Source organism: Myotis myotis, unplaced genomic scaffold (genome assembly GCF_014108235.1).
Source record: "Myotis myotis isolate mMyoMyo1 unplaced genomic scaffold, mMyoMyo1.p scaffold_m19_p_3, whole genome shotgun sequence".
In the NCBI taxonomy this organism is placed as follows: domain Eukaryota; kingdom Metazoa; phylum Chordata; class Mammalia; order Chiroptera; family Vespertilionidae; genus Myotis; species Myotis myotis.
In genome coordinates, this window is record NW_023416335.1 from 37,968,028 (window position 1) to 37,988,153 (window position 20,126).

At 39.4% G+C, this 20,126-nt stretch overlaps 2 protein-coding genes across 2 annotated transcripts in view; one reads left to right on the forward strand and one right to left on the reverse strand.

Moving 5' to 3' along the window:
• The window catches only part of UBAC2 (UBA domain containing 2), a 147,195-nt gene that overhangs the window by 92,055 nt on the left and 35,014 nt on the right, over window positions 1-20,126 (reverse strand). The window contains 2 exon segments of the mRNA XM_036296846.1: window positions 15,680-15,789; window positions 16,973-17,092. Of these exon segments, the coding sequence (XP_036152739.1) occupies window positions 15,680-15,789; window positions 16,973-17,092 (230 nt within the window).
• GPR18 (G protein-coupled receptor 18) lies at window positions 6,437-10,268 on the forward strand. Its single transcript, XM_036296847.1, has 2 exons — window positions 6,437-6,715; window positions 9,102-10,268. Exon 2 carries the CDS (start codon window positions 9,132-9,134, stop codon window positions 10,125-10,127), a length of 996 nt encoding a protein of 331 aa, XP_036152740.1. The 5' UTR covers window positions 6,437-6,715; window positions 9,102-9,131; the 3' UTR covers window positions 10,128-10,268.

Here is a 20,126-nt window from a genome sequence, read left to right on the forward strand (position 1 = left end):
TCCCTGCTTTCAGCCAGCCGGGATCTTAGAGCGGGAGTGAGCAGGACCGCAACAGTGTTACAATTATAGAACCCAAACAAACCAGATACCTGCTTTCAGCAGCCGAGGCCTCAGAGCTGGAGCCAAGCCTCAGAGCTAAAGCTGGCCCAGAATTAAAAAAAAAAGAAAAAAAGGACAGGATGGGAGCTTCAGTCACCCGCCAGCCTGAAAACAGCCCTCAGCCCCTCACCCAGACTGGCCAGGCACCCCAGTGGGGACCCCCACACTGAAGGGGGTGTGACCAGCTACAAACAGCCATCATCCCCTCATCCAGGCTGGCCAGGCACCTCAGTGAGGACCCCAACCCTGATCCAGGACACCCTTCAGGGCAAACCAGCCGGCCCCCACCCATGCACCAGGCCTCTATCCTATATAAAAGGGTAATATGCCTCCCAGCACCGGAATCAGCTGAGCAGCGAGGCCTCCCAGCACCGGGATCAGCATGACAGGGGGCAGCGACCAAACCCCCTGATCACCCTGCGGCTCTGTGTGTGACAGGGGGTGGCGCCACAACCTCCCTATCCGCCCTGCTCTGTTCGTGACAGGGGAAGGCACCCCAACCCCCTGATCAGCCCTGCTCTGTGCCTGATAGGGGGAGCTCCCCAACCCCCTGATCGCCCTGCGGCTCTGTGTGAGACAGGGTGCGACGCCCCAACCCCCTGATCAGCCCTGCTGTGTGTGTGCCAGGGTGCGGCACCCCAACCCCTCCCCCCCCCACCAGCCCTGCTCTGTGTGTGACGGGGTAGAGCCATAACTTCCCATCGGCCCTGCCTTGAGTGTGATAGTGGCGGCGCCCCAACCCCCTGATCAGCCCTGCCCTCTGGGTGATAGAGGGCGGCACCCCAACCCTCTGATCCGCCCTGCTCTGTGTGTGACAGGGCCGGTGCCCCAACTCCCCTATCGGCCCTATTCTGTGAGTGACAGGGAGGAGCTCCTCAACCCCCTGACCGGCCCTGCTCTGTGAGTGACAGGGGGGAGCTCCCCAACCCCCTGTTCGGCCCTCCTCTATGCGTGACTAGGGGTGGCATCGCAACCTCCCGATCCGCCCTGCTCTGTGCATGACGGGGGCAGCGCCTCAACTCCCCAATCGGCCCTGCTCTGAGCCCGACCAGGGGCTGCACCTAGGGATTGGGCCTGCCCTCTGCCACCCGGGAGCAGGCCTAAGCCAGCAGGTCGTTATCACCTGAGGGGTTCCAGACTTCGAGAGGGCACAGTCCGGGCTGAGGGACCCCCTCTCCCCTCCGAGTGCACAAATTTTTGTGCACCGGGCCTCTAGTAATACCATAATACAGATAGAGCATAACACAATCTTAGAATCTGAGAATCAAGAGTAAGTAGCCCTGGATTACAACATACATACTACTATGGTGTCCTCAACATACTTTGCTGTTGGCATAAAGATTAAATTTGATGACGCATTTAAAGCACTTAGAACTCTGCCTGACGATTATTCACCTCTGATAATACAGATAAGAGTAACTGCAGAGATAATGAAAAAAATCCTAAATAACTCTTTTCAAACCAACAACCTTCAACTGCACAAACGTGTAGTTACTTCTTTGTATACAGATGCCTGTATACTAAAATCCTCAATCACACACATACTAGTATACAGGGTTTTGGATTTAAGTAAATCAATAACACGTGTTTCTTTAGCAATCCTGACTCTCCACAATACTTTTTTCTTCTAAACTGCTACTTCCTCACATTACCAGGTATTTTTCCCTACACACTCATCTCTCTCTCTCTTCTTTCTCTCTCTCTCTCTCTCTCTCTCTCTCTCTCTCTCTCTCTCTCTCTCTATATATATATATATATATATATATATATATATATATATTTATATTAGAGGCCCGTTGCACAAATATTTGTGCACTGGGGGTGGGGGGGTCCCTCAGCCCAACCTGAACCCTCTCGCAGTCTGGGACCCCTAAGGGGATGTCCACCTGCTGGCTTAGGCCCGCTCCCCGGGGGATCGGGCCTAAGCTGGAAGTCAAACATCCCTCTTGCAGCCCGGGAGCCCTCGAGGGATGTCCACTTGCCAGCGGGGAGCAGGCCTAAGCTCCAGTCAGACATCCTTAGCGCTGCTGAGGAAGTGGGAGAGGCTCCCGCCACCACTGTGCTGGCAGCCATCAGCCTAGCTTGTGGCTGAGCAGAGCTCCCCCTGTGGGAACGCACTGACCACCAGGGGGCATCTCCTGCACTGAGCGTCTGCCTCCTGGTGGTCAGTGTGTGTCATAGTGACCAGTCATTCCCAGTCGTTCTGCTGTTAGGGTCAATTTGCATATTGCCCTTTTATTATATAGGATAGAAGCCTGGTGCATGGGTGGGGGCCAGCTGGTTTGCTCTGAAGGGTGTCCCGGATCAGGGTGGGGGTCCCGCTGGGGTGCCCTGCCAGCCTGGGTGAGGGGCTGATGGTTGTTTGCAGGCTGATCAAGCCCCCCAGTGGAGACCTTCACCCCATGGGGGTGTGGCCAGCCTGGGTGAGGGGCTGATGGCTGTTTTCAGGCTGGCCACAGCCCCTTCAGGATGGGGGAGTCCTGCTGGTGTGCCTGGCCAGCCTGGGTGAGGGGCTGATGGCTGTTTGCAGGCTGGTAAAGCCCACCAGTGGGGACCCTCACCCCATGGGAGTGTGGCCAGCCTGGGTAAGGGGCTGAGGGCTGTTTTCAGGCTGGCCACAGCCCCGTCAGGGGGGCGTGGGTCCCAATGGGGTGCCTGGCCAGCCTAGATGAGGGGTTGAAGGCTGGCCAAGCCCCCCAGCGGGGACCCTCACCCCATGGGGGTGTGGCCAGCCTGGGTGAGGGGCTGATGGTTGTTTGCAGGCTGGCCACAGCCCCTTCAGGGTGGGGGGGGTCTCTACTGGGGTGCCTGGCCAGCCTGGGTGAGGGGCTGAGGGCTGTTTGCAGGCTGGCCACACCGTGGGCTGAAAGCAGGTATCTGGGATTTATTTATCTTTTATACTTGAAACTTTGTAGCCTTGAGTGGAGCCCAGGTTGGCTGGAATCCTGGGTTGCCCCTGGCAACCCAGGCTCCCAGACGCTCCTTGAGCAGAGTCTACAGCAGCTGGAAGCAGGTATCTGGGGTTTATTTGTCTTCTATAATTGAAACTTTGTAGCCTTGAGCAGAACTCAGGGCCAGCAGGGCAGGCAGGAAGCTTGGCTTCCTCCATCGCTGGGGCAACACAAGCCTCCTGCTTGCTCCAGCTCCGTGGCTGCCGCCGCCATCTTTGTGATGGAGTGATGGTTAATTTGCATATTACTCTTTTATTAGATAGGCTATATAATATATATTACTCTCCTTTAACTGTGAGACCAGAGTCCTCAGGAGGTGGCCATGTACATCACAATAACCAGAGAGCTCTACTCAGTCACCTGTCCTGTCCCAGAGACTCTGGATTATTAGTCAGTCAGTGAAACGTCACTGCAAATTGTTGGCCTGGGGTCCCATAAGATTTCAGTGAATCCTGGGCTGACTGCACTGCCATGCAGAAGCCTTCTCCTAAGATCCTCTAAGTGAGAGAATCTTTAATATCTTTAGGGAACTCTACTTTCATTGCTGATTTAGATCTATTTTAACTTAAATTATCTATCACTTTGCTTATCTGGGTTCATCTTGTTTGCTAATTGCCAAGGAGAAATACAAGTCAGGAAGTCAAGTGGACAGGAGGTTCATACTAACTGGGCTGTAAGATTATAGCTGTAAGTTGCTGTGGAGAGAGAAATACGTTAAAAACGGGAAATACAATTTTATCTGTGGCATACACAAATCTCTAACATAGGAGCATGTTTTCTAATGGGGATTTACTGTGTAAATCTATTAACAATATCCTTTCTAAGAAATATAAAATAGCCTTAACTAATTTAAATTTTTATATTCACTCAAACTGGGCTCAAACACTAAAATGAAAATCCCTTAGGGCTTTTAACATCTAAACCAAAATTCAAAATAGAGCTAAAACAGGTTATTTCATAGAATGAAGGAAAGGGAACTCTGTAGCCTCCCATAATATGAAAGATCCCTCTTTTGCAAGGTGAAAATTTTCTCTTTCACTAGATTCCAAATAAGTGAGGAAATTAAAGCTTCATGAATGATCCCTAAATGAGTTAAGTTCTTCCATTTGAATAAAAATTAATGAGGTTCAAGTATTAAAGAAGCAAAATAGACACTACAAAAGTTTCATTCTTGATCCACTGTTTACTTGCTGCCAGTTTGGGGAAGATCTTTTTCACTGCAATTCTTTTCCAACAAAATAATTATTGTGAAGAGCCAGGAACACAGAGAATAAGTGCTACAGGGGCATGAAGAGAAGGAGAGAAAGGTCCCAGCCCCTGTTCCCCTTGCCTAAGTCTCTACATCTGATTTGTGATTGGCAGGTCCCTCATATAACTAGTCAAAGTGTGCCTGATGCTGACACCTGGCTCAGTAATTTGTCCATGACTCTCTCCACCCTCCATTTCCTCACCTACTTTTCCAGTCACACATTCAAGCAATATTTATTAAAAATCGATAATACACATACATATATATTAATGCCAGCCCTCAAGGACCTCAATTTACTACAGGATAAAAGGCAAGTAAATATGCAATAATAATACAAACACACTCCACTACAGGGATAAGTACCAAGTGCTAAGGAACCTTACAGGGGTGAATAAGCAACCCAGCTTCAAAGGTCAGAGAAAACTTCCTAGAAAAGGCATCATTGACACTAAAACTTTAAGGATCAGTAGCAGCTGGCCAAGCCAAGAGGTGGAAGGGAATGAGTGGTAAGGAATGTCACCAGTTGGAAGAGCATGTGAAAGGTCAAGAAGAGCACACGCAGAAGGTCCCAAAGGGCTATAATGGAAAGGAAGTGGGAAACGAGTAGCAGCCGAGCCATCTCAAGCTGTGCTGTGGGGACTTCCTATCTGGCCCCTTCCTTCCTCTCTCTGAGAGACTGGCAGGTCAGAGGAAAGAATCTCCCTGTGGATGACAAAGGACTCAAGTCTTAACACAATATGCCATCAATGTATCTCTTGATTTTAGCAGCACAGGGAATACTAATCAATAATACTTAATATCTGAAACCTTTTCAAAGGCTAAATGAAATTAAGGTAATGACAAGATTGGATTCTATAGATAAAAGGTTCCCATCTCCTATCAAACTCACCTACACTGCAAATGAAATATAACTCCATGCATAAAGAACTGATTAATGTAATTGGCAATGAACAGATCCCGTCTAGTGAATAATCAATGTAATCACCTCATAACGAGAACTTATTACAGCAAAGAGGGCAGAAAGGGGAGGAACTCAGCACCTGAAGAAGCTGAGCCTGTGGGCTGTTCTTCAGCAAGTCATGGCCTTCTCTGAGCTCAAATCTTCATCTGCACAAGAAATAGTTGCTTTGGTTGTTGCCTACACGTCTAAAATTCATTATTTTGACACGCTATCCCAATCCAAAGTAATCACCAAAGGCATAGATTTAAATAAATTTTGTAAGTCAAAGATTTACTATAATTTTGTCTGAGGGGGAAAATAAAAACAAAAAGCATGGGCGTTCAAACTGTCTTAATAAAAATACAGTTCATTTTAGTTCATGTACTTTACAGAAGTAGACTAGTCAAGTATAACCAAATATAAAGTTAATTAAAATTTTAGGACAACCAAATGAAATTATTTCTTTTTTTAAGAAAAGAGAAAGTAAAAACTTTAATATAACTAGGCAGGCAATGATTGGATGGCTCACTTCCCTCTCCGCTGGTTTCATTTCCCTGCTTAGGTTAAAATACTCCTAACATGTAAATTACTCCACTAAAGACTGCCATAGTCCCTTCTTAGCAGTTTGCAGGGATATTTATGCAAAAGGAACTATTTTTAGACTTCTATGTGACAGAAAGGGGATATAAAGCACTGAGGACTTAAAAAAATAAAGCATTTATGTATATGGAAAGCAGAAGTAAATAACTAAGTATCCCAATTTAACCATTTAAAAATGTTTTAACAGTAAAAAGTGGATATTCTATTATTTTAGGAACTTTGTGGTAAAGGATTAACTCTGTTTAGGAGTACCTAAATGCCAGATATTATGTTAAACTCTTGGGATTTTTCTGGTTTCAAATCCTCACAACCCTATCAAATGGGTATTATCTCTATTTTAACTGTATAGAAACTAAGTAGGAACAAAGGCTCAGAGTGGGTAGGTAACCAGACAAAGTCACACAGCTTAGAAAATAAAAAAGCTATACTATGAATCCATTCTACTCAACATCAAATCTCATACTCTTTCAATACATGATGCAGACTTGAAGCATCAAAGCAAAAAAGTGAAGATATTTTCCCCTTTTTGTATAACTCTCTTAAATGCATGGTATCATTTCAAGGGAAGTTTATGCTCAGCATAGCTTCACAAACAAATCATTTGTGAAAGAGAAAAACCACATCCAGTCAAAGCTAAAAAAGCCTTATTTCAGAGAGTACTTCCTGAAAGAGAAAAAGCAGCAACGAGTAACAACTCCTACACCAAGAAATATATTTGAGACATTTTAAAGCAACAGAAGAGCCTAAAACAAAGAAACATACCATTTTTTAAGTATATCAATTCCAGAAAGAGAAGCAACTCAAGGATCCTTCTTTTATAGACCTGAATATACCGAAAAATGTTCCTCTCTAATACAGCCTTTTGATGGACAGGAGGTAAGTTGCATTTAATTAACTTCATCGTAGATTATCTGAAGTAATGCTGTACTTACTGAATTTCAAAATCATTCTTATATTTTAATGATAGATTACTGAAACCGTGCTGGTGAAGAACCTTGAAATGAGTTATGCTGTCATCTTCCTGAATTATTAATATGATTTTTCATTTATTTTCAATTTTTACATTAATAGTAAATGTAATTTTGTTCAACTTAAGGAAGATGTTGAAATGATAAATCATAAGTATACTTAAGAGTCATCACTTGGTTTCAATTACAATATTTCACAATGTGTACTTTAAAGGCTTTTAAGAAAAGAAAGACCATAGATAATCATGGAATTGAAAGCTTTTTAAATGTTGACTTAAAAGCCAACTGCTTTTCAATATTTATCCAAAAATATATCTGCATGTGCAGAGCACAATCTATATTGGCAATGCCTTTAAAACACATGCATCATGCTTAATTTTTCAACCTTAAGCAAATGAATACAAGTGTTGGTGACATACAAGCAGTTTGAGCCCATTGGAGAGGGCGTTACTCAAAAAATGGTTTATAAGTACAGAATGTATATGACAAAATTTGGGGATGAGGATGGGTGAAGTATTAAAAGAGAAAAAAGGATACTAAATTTCATTTACATTATAATTGATACTATTTAAAAAATCACTGAAGATTTAGTTTTTCTATGAAGTACTCGTCTCATCTGATAGAAATTAATATTCTAGTCACATCAATATTTGGATATTTTAATTAATACAGGTGTTTAAACATATAGAAATATATCCCAAAATCATATTTCACCTAAATATTTGGCAAACTAGCTGTAATCAGGAAGAAAGGGAGGGAGGGGGAAAGGAAGGGAGGGAGGGAAGAGAGCGGGGAGGGGGAAAACAGACTCATATCAGCAAGTGTTCAAATTATTTTTAAATTATCAACAGCCCATGATGCCACCGACCACACTGCTAACCCCCACAACAGGGCTGACTTAGAGACAGCCCACTCTGCAAAGTGACATTTTTGAAGGAAACTCTTCTTACACCTCTATATTTCAAGGGGATGCCACAAGGTTCCATTTCTTTGTAGCGACTCTATTTTTAAAATCCCTGGTGTTAGCATTGCATCATGGGTGATCGAAGTTTCACATTGTGGGGGATCCGTGATATATACAATCACTAAACTCCTTTCCATTAGAAATGAACTTTTTTTTTGGTGATGGGAATTAGTTTTTGCATACACATAAAGTTATTGAGTGATGTCTTATTAATAACCACTTGTGTTTAATATTCCCTTTTAAAATTTAATTTGACAAATAATACTTACACTTCTGTATCTCTGTAGAGTGAGGACATGAAAGTTACTATACCAACAATATCTCATTCTCAAGGTGTTGCCTTCTGTGCACCACTACAGCAGTAAGATCTACTTCAAAGACACTTGTAAACACCATCTGGAAGGCTCAGTTTTAGACACACCCAACTGTACATTAGAAACTAGCTCATCTATTGTTCTAAGAGTAAAGTTCTTAATCTGTACACCATGGCACAACACACTGCTGTCTCAAGACCTATGAAATTTATAGAGAACCTAATACTATGAAGAAGTATTTACCACTTAAAAAAACAAAACACGGTTTAATGGCCAACTAAACAAGTCTTCATTGACAAACTAGAGAGTAGTTTCTGAGGGTCACCTCATCAAGGGTTCCTTCCTTCACTCATCCATCAATTCAGTAAATGTTTACTTTTTTAATAGCTACAACTTACTCAATAGGCTATGGGGATATACCAGTAAAAAGGGAAAGTTTCTGATCTCAAATGAGAATTACTGTGAATATTCAGTAGTTAACTAGTTATATGGTTTCTTTATTAGTTTTCTAACACATATTTTATAGATTAAAATTGTACTTAATGAGTTAAAATTTATTATTTGATATTATTAATCTGGATTACAAAATATTTAAACAGAATGAAGATGATTAAAAAGTGGCAAAGTAAATTGTAAGATTCAACATTCAGAATGACCTTTTCCCAATTAGTCCTAATCAAGGAATGATTATTATAGGAGAAATAGCTACCCAATTTTAGGGAAAAAAAAAATCATAAAGTTTATTCCTCAGTGAGAAGAGAGATGGGCAGGGAAAGAGAAATGAATAAGTTTGCCAGTACAAATTACAACACTCCATACCACTTTCATCGGTTAGTACAAATTGTTATTAATACCTAGGAAATGTATTTATTAATAAGTATTAAGACACATATATTGACTCTACAATATAAAGTACTCCCAAAATTAGAATCCACTGCATGCTAAGTATGAGAATGCTAACATTTATTTTTCAGCCAACGGTTTTATTCCTCCTAATATTCGCAACTGTTTTACAGTTTCCAAGTGTCACGCCCACCAACTATAAGATGACCACCTCTCACAATCAAGCTCAACCTGGCTCTTCTAATAGTTCATACCCAGATGAATACAAAATTGCAGCCCTTGTCTTCTATAGCTGTATCTTCATAATTGGAGTATTTGTTAATGTCACTGCCTTATGGGTTTTCAGTTGTTCCACCAAGAAAAGAACCACTGTAACCATCTATATGATGAATGTGGCATTGCTGGACCTAATATTTATAATGAGTTTACCTTTTCGAATGTTTTATTATGCAAAAGGTGAATGGCCATTTGGCGAACACTTCTGCAAGATTCTCGGGGCACTCACAATGTTTTATCCAAGTATTGCCCTATGGCTTCTTGCTTTTATTAGTGCTGACAGATACATGGCCATTGTGCAGCCGAAATATGCCAAAGAACTTAAAAAAACATTCAAAGCTGTGCTAGCATGTGTGGGAGTCTGGATAATGACCCTGATAACCACCATCCCACTCCTCCTGCTCTATGAAGACCCTGATAAAGCCTCCAGCCCTGCCACCTGCCTCAAGATTTCTGACATCGTCCACTTAAAAGCTATTAACATATTGAACTTCACTCGACTTATATTTTTTTTCTTGATTCCTCTGTTCATCATGATTGGGTGCTACTTGGTCATTATTCATAGTCTCCTCCATGGTAGGACATCGAAGCTCAAACCAAAAGTCAAGGAGAAGTCTATTAGGATCATCATCACACTCCTGGTGCAGGTGATCGTCTGCTTCATGCCTTTCCACATCTGTTTTGCTTTCCTGATGTTGGAAGGGGATGAGAACAGTTACAATCCCTGGGGAGCCTTTACCACCTTCCTGATGAACCTCAGTACCTGTCTGGATGTGATTCTCTACTACATTGTTTCAAAACAATTTCAGGCTCGAGTCATTAGTGTCATGCTATACCGCAATTACCTTCGGAGTGTGCGCAGGAAAAGCTTCCGATCAGCTAGTTTGCGGTCACTAAGCAACATAAATAGTGACATGTTATGAGTAGTAAGTTTTTTGTCTCCAACCTCCTTAAATTCCCTTTACTAATTACCCTAGAGTCAGTGGACATTTTGTATATTATCAAGTCCCTTCTTTCCTGAAAAAAAAAAAATAAACCTAAAAAACTCTTTTGTGTGATCGTATTGTGGCAACATAATTAAATATTCTAAAGTATACTAATACATTAATTATTTTTATTTTTAAAACTTATATAGAACATTTTCATGAAGTACTAGGAGAAAACATCCAATATGTGTTTCATATTCAAGCCTTATCTAAATATACTAGTATAGTTGACTTAGCTTTTTGGATTTAATTCTATGTGCAAGCGAATCATGATGTCAAGGCAGTAGGCAAAGAAAATCCAGCTACTGTTCAAAATAATTTGATGAAAGTGTTTTCCATCTAGATATAGCTCCCTTTGGTTTAATTTATACTCAGGATTGGTGGTCCAAACACAACATTTTTTTGTTTGAAGTTAAACTTCCAGGATCTTACAAAAACAACTATGTTCATCTCATCACTGTTATTTGCTGCAGAGCAAAATTAGTGGGAGCAAGCATTTGAATGAGCCTGTGGAGACTATGGCCATCAGCCCTCCTCTACTCTGAATTCATTTTCTTTTGGAAACAGGCTAACGTCATCCAATAAACACTTATTGAGAGCCTACCAAGCACCAGACTCTACTTAAGACCAATGGGGGAAACCTAACCCAAGACCCTATTTCTGACCAATAATCCAAGTTTTTTCCTGGGACATGTTTCTGCTATATGGTAAAATATCTTTCTCCAATATTAAGAGTTGCTCTTCCTATGTGATTAAACATCACATTACAAAAGAGATTGAATTTTTTTTTCCAGGTCATATGTTACAGTATAAAAAGCACTAGTCAAGGACCTTGCCATTTAATTTTCCCTAATAAAGTAACAAACAAAGTAACTTCTCCATTTAAAAAGAAATGGAAATCCTATATAATAAAAGGGTAATATGCAAATCGACCAAACAATAGAATGACCGGTCACTATGATGTGCACTGACCACCAGGGGGCAGATGCTCAACGCAGGAGCTGCCCCTTGGTGGTCAGTGTGCCCCCACAGGGGGAGCGCCACTCAGCCAGAAGCCCAGAAGCCCAGAAGCTGGGCTCCCAGCTGGAGAGTGCAGCGGCAGTGGCGGGAGCCTCTCCCTCCTCCGCGGCAGCACTAAGGATGTCCGACTGCCAGCTTAGGCCCACTCCCCTAAGCCATCAGTCAGTTGGACATCCCCAGAGAGCTCCCGTACTGCGAGAGGGCACAGGCCCAAATCTCGTGCACCAGGGCCTCTACTGAACTATATAATCTGTAAAGCCTATATTCTAAATATGTACCCAAATGAGTTAATTATAACTTCCTCACTGTTAAATCACTTTTATTATCCTTAACATAATCATCTCCCAATAGGACTTAAAATCAAATCAATGCTTTGGTTATTACTTGATTTCTATAATTAACATGGATAAATTAATATTCTTAAAAAATAAACACAAAGGAGCCTAAAACAGCATTTTAGTATAAGAAGATCCCTTAAATCAGCGGTTCTCACCCTGTGGGTCGCGACCCCTTTGGCCAGGGGTCCTCAAACTACGGCCCGCAGGCCACATGCAAATACAAATATTGTATTTGTTCCCGTTTTGTTTTTTTACTTCAAAATAAGATATGTGCAGTGTGCATAGGAATTTGTTCATAGTTTTTTTTTAAACTATAGTCCGGCCCTCCAACGGTCTGAGGGACAGTGAACTGGCCCCCTATTTAAAAAGTTTGAGGACCCCTGCCTTTGGCGGTCAAACGACCCTTTCACAGGGGTCACCTAAGACCATCCTGCATATCAGATATTTACTTTACAATTCATAACAGTAGCAACATTACAGTTATGAAGTAGCAACAAAAATAATTTTATGGTTAGGTCACAGCATGAGGAACTGTATTTAAAGGGCCAGAAGGTTGAGAACCACTGCCTTAGATGATCTGTTGTTTTAAATGTAAAGAAACTAAGGTCCTAAGAGGATTATAAAGCAAATTCAGTCTCTTTTCATGTTAATCACCAGGTTTTTTTTTTAAATAATAAAAAGGAAACAAGCTTATGGGATGTAAAAATTCTCATAGCTACATAAGCTAAAGGAGTCAAGATCATACTGAGATGTAGTTTCTCAACAAAGAGAAAACTACTTGAAGTTTTTAGTTTGAATAGTCATGTAAGCAAGATACTTTAATAAATATCTTTAAACAAATAAATACTTCTAAAACAATGGAAATAACTCCTGTTTATGTAGAGTTATGGTACGCAAATACAGTCATAAATACTCTTAAACTACATGGATTAATCTGCTCTTATGTAATTTATTAAATGGCAAGTTCTCTATAATAGCTTTTCTTAATTTGAGAGCACAAAACACAACAAAAGGCTTTCTTACCACAAAGACAACGAAGTGAAAATGTATGTCATGGTTCTCACAATACAATTATAAATAATCTAAACCAATTAATTAAAAATAATTTTACTCAGCATTGTAATTAGATACATTTAAACAGGATATATAAAAAGCCAAAATTCCACTTCTCTGGAGGGATTTGATTCTGGGAAACAATGTAACATTCACATGTAAATACTAACAATTAAAAAATAATAGGTATATAAGGACAAATGTTCGATAGGCATGGGTTACTGGAAGTTCCTAATATATATAGCTTTTGGAATGTACCTATCTTTAATGTCAAAACCTTAATGGCTACTTTTTCTGAATATGACTCTAAAAAGATCAGGAAAGTAATATGGACTGGAAATAGAGTGTTGGGAAACAAAACCACAGACATTAACTGTAGTTGAAGTCATGGCAGTGGACAAGACAGCCCAGAGGAAGCACTTGAAATAAACTTGAGAAAGGAGCATAGACAGTAAATAAGGTCAAAAAGGACCAGGAGAGCGTAGTATGCTAGGACTCAAGGGGGCGGTTATTTTATTAAATAACGAGAGGTCAAAAGTATTTAATATGCTATTGAAAGGTCAAAGACAACTGAAAATAAGTCACTGGCTTTAGAAATTGGATACTGGTGAAGTTTATTAGAGAAATTTTAAAAGTGGTAAGGTTAAAAAAAGGGGGGAGAGAGAGAATTAAATCCGAAGTCAAGAATTATAGAAAGGGCAGATAAATTTGACATTGATGGCCAAAAAAAAAAAAGGTAACAAGATATTATGTGAAAAACCCTGCAAATTATAAAGCATGTTGACCAAAAAAAGAGAGAAGTTTCCTTTCCTGAGTTTGTGAAGCCTTGCTCTCATCAAATAAAAGATATATTTACAAAATGCAAAGTTTATTTATTTTTTAAAAATATGTTCTTATTGATTGTTAGAGAAAGAGGAGGCAGAGGAATAGGGAGACAGAAACATCATCCATCAGATGCCTCCTGCACACCCCCTACTGGGGATCAAGCCCGCAACCCAGGCATGTGCCCTGACTGCGACTCAAACAAGTGACCTCTTGGTTTCTGGGTAAACGCTCAATTGCTGAGCCACACCGGCCAGAGTCACTTTATTGAATTAAAGATTTATGTTCCAAGAAGTCTGAGAAAGCTTCAAGATTCTAAAATGCCATACTCTCATGTTTCATGATTTGAAAAGGAAAAAGAAATACATTCATCATTCAGGGGAATGGATGAATTAACATTTATAGTAATTTCTTTCAAAGGGGATCCTATAACTTTTGAATTTACTCAAATTTGCAACTTTTGCTATGAACCAAGATTTAAATATTCCTGCTTTAAGAATAAATAAAAATATTCCCAACTTCAAAACTGAATAAATCCTCCTTATAAGAACCAGTTAACAGGATTTCATAAAGAAATAAATGTCATTCATACAAAAAAATAACTGTCATTCAACTCTGTGCAATAGGAAAAAAGGTCATCAAACAAGGGGACAATCTTATCTCATTTTAAACACGAGTTAAAAGCTATATTACTATCCATGCCCAAAGTTTATTCTGAGACAAACTCACATGATACGTATATACTGTTCTATATAACTCAGTAGGCCTTATAGATAACTAAAAATAACTGGCCTGGATGAGAAATGTTTGAGAAAAACCTATGATTCAGTAATGTTGCTGCTTTCCTGAATCAATATGAAATCATTCCTGATAACTACACTTTTTTCCACAATAGCAGAATAGTCAACTCAAACTTCTCAGTCTCATTACAATTATAATCTGTGGACCTCAACAAAAACTGCATGATAATTACGACACAAGATTTTGTCTCCAATTATTATTCAGAATCATACATTAGTAACAATATTCATGCCCACTATAAGTAAATCTCATAAAGGACAGCCACAGTGTAAATTAACAATGTAAGTGTGAAAGCTATTAGATTATTAACTGCATTTTTAAAATAGAGATCCAAAGTGAACTTGAGTCAAAATACATACAATCATCTAATAGTTCTCAAAAACACAAATTCAAAATTAAAATAAGGCTGAAGTTAGTACACACAGAACTTTAAATATCTGGTATCTTAATTTCAAAGTATCTCTCAAATGCAGTCTCCAATATGATGCTTTAAGGTCACTTATAAGTGCTAACAACTCTGCTCCTAGATCCTAAATCCTATATAATAAAAGCTCAGTGACTAAATGGCGGAGCGACCAGAACGATCGCTTGACCAGTTGCTATGACGCACACTGACCACAATGGGAGAGCCACTCAGCTGATCAGGATGAGCGGCTCCTCCTGCTGCAGCCGCTTGGCTGACCAGGATGAGTGGCGCTCCCACAGCAAAAGCAGCTGCTCAGCTGATAGATGAGCAGCTGCTCTCACAGTGGCATCAGCCACTCAGAGGGCAGGTCCACAGCTGCTCGGCTGACTGGGATGAGTGGCGCTCCCACAATGGGCCAATCCCCGCTGGCCACGCCCCCAACCAGTGCATGAATCCCGTGCACCAGGCCTTTAGTATTTCATAAACTAATACATGATTTTTTGTTTTGTTGTTAAAAGAAGATCAATACCATATGAAAGCATATACACTCTGAGTTAGATTGACTATTGCAAATTGGCTAAAAATAACTTATATACTGACTTTGTTTTATCTTTGGTGGAAGTATTAAACAATATCAATTTTTAAAAACATCATTCTTCAGAAGCTTAAGATAAATTAATTTTTGCCTAATCTAATCTAATTAGTTAAACTTTGTATTTTTGTGTTTAATTAGTTCACAAAACTACATAGACAAAATTTCACTATAAAATAAATACATAAAACTAATTCTATCTTCAGAATTAGAACAGGAAATTCATTAAAAATTCCCTAAAACATGGGACTTCAAAGCTGAAAAAGAGCGAATGTAAAATAAATTGTTTCAAGAACATAATGAGAATATAAGTATACACTGGATTTTTTTAATACATAAAATCAATTCTACTGTCTCTAAAAGTTTAAAATATGCTTTTAATGACTTTCATGTACAATACTACTTTAAATCAGATTTAATTAGTTACAAAATAAGCTAGTCTTTGAGAGTTACTTACAATCCAGAAGGCAAATTCCTGGATGCAGTGATACCAAAGGAATACCACATAGCTTCAACGAGGATGAAGTCAACCAAGGCTGACAAAACCCAGGAACCCAGCAAAAAGGACTAAAAATAAAACAAAGCATTATATAGAGGAGTCTTCTAAAAATAAATTAACATTTACTTAATTAGAACCAGTTCAAATATATAACATATATATATATACATATATATATAGTCTTTTCTAATAAAAACAAACTTAAATATATATATATATGACTATCTATACTACTGCAAATTGTCCAGGAAACCATCACAGTAATAGTAACGACTGAACAGCAGGCTGGCAGGCTGCATGGGGCAACAAGGCCGGCAGGAGGGTTAGTGAGGGGCCACCAAACGACTGAACAACAGGCTGCATGGGGTGACCAGGCCGGCAGGGGGATTAGTGAGGGACAACTAAATGACTGAACAGCAGGCTGCGCGGGGCGACCAGGCCAGCAGGAGGTAATTGGGGGTGACCAGGCCAGTGGGAGGGGGCAGTTGGGGGCAACCACGCCAGCAGAAGGGGCAGTGGGGGGGGGGGGCCGACCATGCCAGCGGGGGGGTGGGGGGGGGGTGGAGCAGTTGGGGGCAACCAGGCCAGCAGAGGGGGACAGTAAGGGGAGATCAGGCTGGTGCGAGGGGGCAGTTAGGGGCAACCAGGCCAGTGGGGGCGGGGCAGTTAGGGGCAATCAGGCTGGCAGGCAGAGGCAGTTAAGGGTGATCAGGCTGGCAGGGGGGGCAATTAGGGGCAATCAGGAAGGCAGGCAGGTGAGCAGTTAGAAGCCAGCGGTCCTGGATTGTGAGAGGGATCCCGGAGAGGGTGCAGGCTGGGCTGAGGGGACCCCCCCACCAATACACAATTTTCATGCTCTGGGCCTCTAGTATGTATATATATATATAATCAAAATGAGAGAATAAAACTATATTGGCCAAACACATTAATAGGATGATTTAACAAGTAACACACAAACCATTAAGCAAAATAAGTAATGAGAATTTTGTTAAAGCCAAAATCCTAATAAAAATTGTTAGTACCCACTCATACCTGACATTATGACCTATTACCATCATCATTATTTTATTATGCTAGTGACTTAAATTTAAATTTTTCTTTGGTTAATGTCCCTGTTCCAATTCAGATAAAGGATCATGTAATTAAAAGATCATTGTTAATAATAACGAAATAAAACTATTTAAATATAATAGAAAACAAAAAATGTTCTTCTATAACCTAACAGCAAAGAGAAAATACATAAGAACTTACTGCAAATTTTCTGCTTCCATATCTTCTTTCAAATATCCTAAAATTATAAATAAGCAGACTACTGCAGAAACTATCTTTCAAATCAAGGCAAATTATTCTTCCACATATCAGTCTCCAAATCTAGATGGGGATTTAAAAAAGAACAATAAAGAGTGAGATCTGTTCAGGTTGCTCCTTAGCAAATTTGTTACATTTACTTTATACTGCTTATTTTTTAAACTCTAAGCAAAATAATGATGCATACAGAAAAGGAAAACACATATATGCTTTTCCTAAGAAATAAGCTCTACTGTCTCCTGCTAAAATTCTTTTCATATAACGGCACAAAGGGTACTTAAAATTTTTTGATTATAATAATAAGTAAAATTTATTCTCATTAAGAAAACAGAAAATTTCCTGTTAAACATCTTAAGACTATGTTTCGTACAATAAAAAAAAAAATTTATATATGTGAGCTAGAATGAAAGGCTAATGTTCGTTTTTATGCTATTTAATAAAACAGGTGTAACTGAAAAGCTATTTAGGAATAAACCCAATAATATCCATTTCTAAGCTTAATTTTAATGCTCAACCTACTTCATACCAACCCACATACAAGGCAAATTATGGCAACTGTTGCTAAATATTACTAGGTTTAATTTTTTTTTTAAAGTTAACTTTTAATTTACGTAAATCAATTTCTCCTTGTGTGAAAAATATATAAGGAACTATACAAAGAAGAAAGAACAACTCAAAGGCTTATTTGAGACTTCTTAAATATTTTCCAGATATTTAAAGATAATCCCAATGACATTTGTAAAACATTCTGATATTATTTACCTTTCACAATTACCTTATAAGATAGGTACAAAAAATATTAACCTTTTCTTTTGTATTGTTTTTATTTTGGTAAAATTACATAAAATGAAATTTATCATTTTAACTATTTTTAGATGTATAATTCAGTGGCATTAAGAACATTCATAATGTTGTATCCCCAATCACCACTATTTCCAGAATTTTTCACAATCCCAAACAGAAACTGTATCCATTAAACAATAACTCCCCATTCTCCCCTCCCCTCAGCCCCTGGTAACCATTATTCTACTTTATGTCTCTAAGAATTTGACTATTCTAGGTACCTCATATAAGTGGAATCATATAATATTTGTCCTTTGTTGTCTGGCTTATTTACTTTACTTAGCATTATGTCTTCAAGGTTCATGTTAAAGCATGTATTAGAGCTTCATTACTTTGAATAGCTAAATAATATTACACTGTATGTCTGCACTACATTTTTAAAATCCATTCATCTATTAATGGACATTTGAATTGCTTCTACCTTTAGGCTATTGTGAGGAATGCTATTATGAACACTGGTAAGATTAACTCTATTTTAAAATAAGGAGAATATGCACAGAGAAAGTGTTTTACTTGTCTAAGGCATATGACCTTGCCAAAAGAAATTCTTGCAAATATAAATAATCATAATATAAATGAGAATATAGACTATACCAACTGTCAAAACATTTCACTTCCGTTTCAGTTCCAACCAAGACAGTCTTTGTCATCAGTGTACTCCAAAATATGACGGCACTGGACTGGTTTAGGGCTGGCCATTAGAATTCATTTCACATGCCCATCTAACTGAAATGGGGATGGCTGCCAATAATGCTGTGTTAAGGTCACAGCTGGGTTTAAGGAGAAACAGCAACATCATCAGTTAGCAATGACCATAATGGGCACACATATGGAACACAGGTGACACCTCTAAACTAAATTTCTTTTCTCCCTTAGAAATTCCATAGCTGCACCAGAATCACATTGAATCTGTAGGCCAGCATATCCGACCATCAACATGATCAAATGAGAATGCTTTGTAAACTATGTAGTGCTTTAAAATATAAGATAATTTGACTGTCACCTTTGCAAAACAAGATGCAGAAACCATGAAAAAATAGCTCTAAGTCTTCTATTTCCCACATTTTAAACTCTAAAAATATATTCTATTCAGGGCAAAGCCCTGTGAGCCACCAGGAAAATCTGGGGGATTAAGGACATTAAGACTTTACAATTATTTAAATCTAACAAATTGGGTTTATAGAATTGTTTTAATGACAAATAAAAATAGAAACCACACTTTTAAATAATTTTGTAATTTGTCCTATGCTTACGGACACAAAAACCTGTGACCTGGTATAAAAATAAATAATTGGAGATTACTATAAGGTGCCTGCTCCTTATAAAATTGATCACTGACTTACACTCAGCAAAGCACTACTTCTGCATTCAACCTGCAACACACTAGAGGAGGGGTGGGCAAACTTTTTGACTCAAGGGCCACAATGGGTTCTTAAACTGGATCGGAGGGCCGGAACAAAAGCATGGATGGAGTGTTTATGTGAACTAATATAAATTCAAAGTAAACATCATTACATAAAAGGGTACGGTCTTTTTTTGTTGTTGTTTTATTCATTTCAAATGGGCCGGATCAGGCCCTTTGCCCACGGCTGCAGAGGCAGGAGATCTCTGCCTTAAGTGTCAAAATGTGGGAGATTCCACACTTGCAAAAGAAAGCCCTTCACCAACTGTCCCTCCTGTCCTCATCTAACGTAACCCTGCACTAGTCTCCAACCATGCCTCCTATACAGTATTCCTAACGGTTTGAAGTACATATTGCTTTGGGAAGTAAAATGCTCTTCTCTCTCTACTGCTAATAAACTGGCTTCCCTTCCTTCAGACCAAATGGAAAATTCCTATCTTTATGGCTCTCCAAAGTTACTCCATTCTATACTGGTCCCTACTTCATTTATCATCCCTGAGGATTTCATGTCACTTATGTCTTATGTATGTGTATGTTTAGATTTCCCAAGGCAGAACTGAAACTCATCTCTGTAGCTGCTCTTATAAAAGCAAAGTGAGAGCTTTTTAGGAGATTCTAGCAGGAGAGTGTGCCTATTCACATTCCTGGACAGAAGAGTGGTTCTCAGCCAAATTGAGAACCACTGTATTCTTGCAACTGAACTAATACAGAATCTATACTATATTCTAACAGAAAATAACTGAAAGACCTTCACAGGAACTTGGTGAAATTAACCTGAGTGGTATTAATTACATTATTATGACATACAGGTGGATTATTGTGGATAATTAAGTATTTAGCAAAGAAAAGGTG

Bases quoted from the DNA above. Each gene is read 5' to 3' on its own strand.
- GPR18 (XM_036296847.1), top strand. From the start codon at position 9,132: ATGACCACCTCTCACAATCAAGCTCAACCTGGCTCTTCTAATAGTTCA.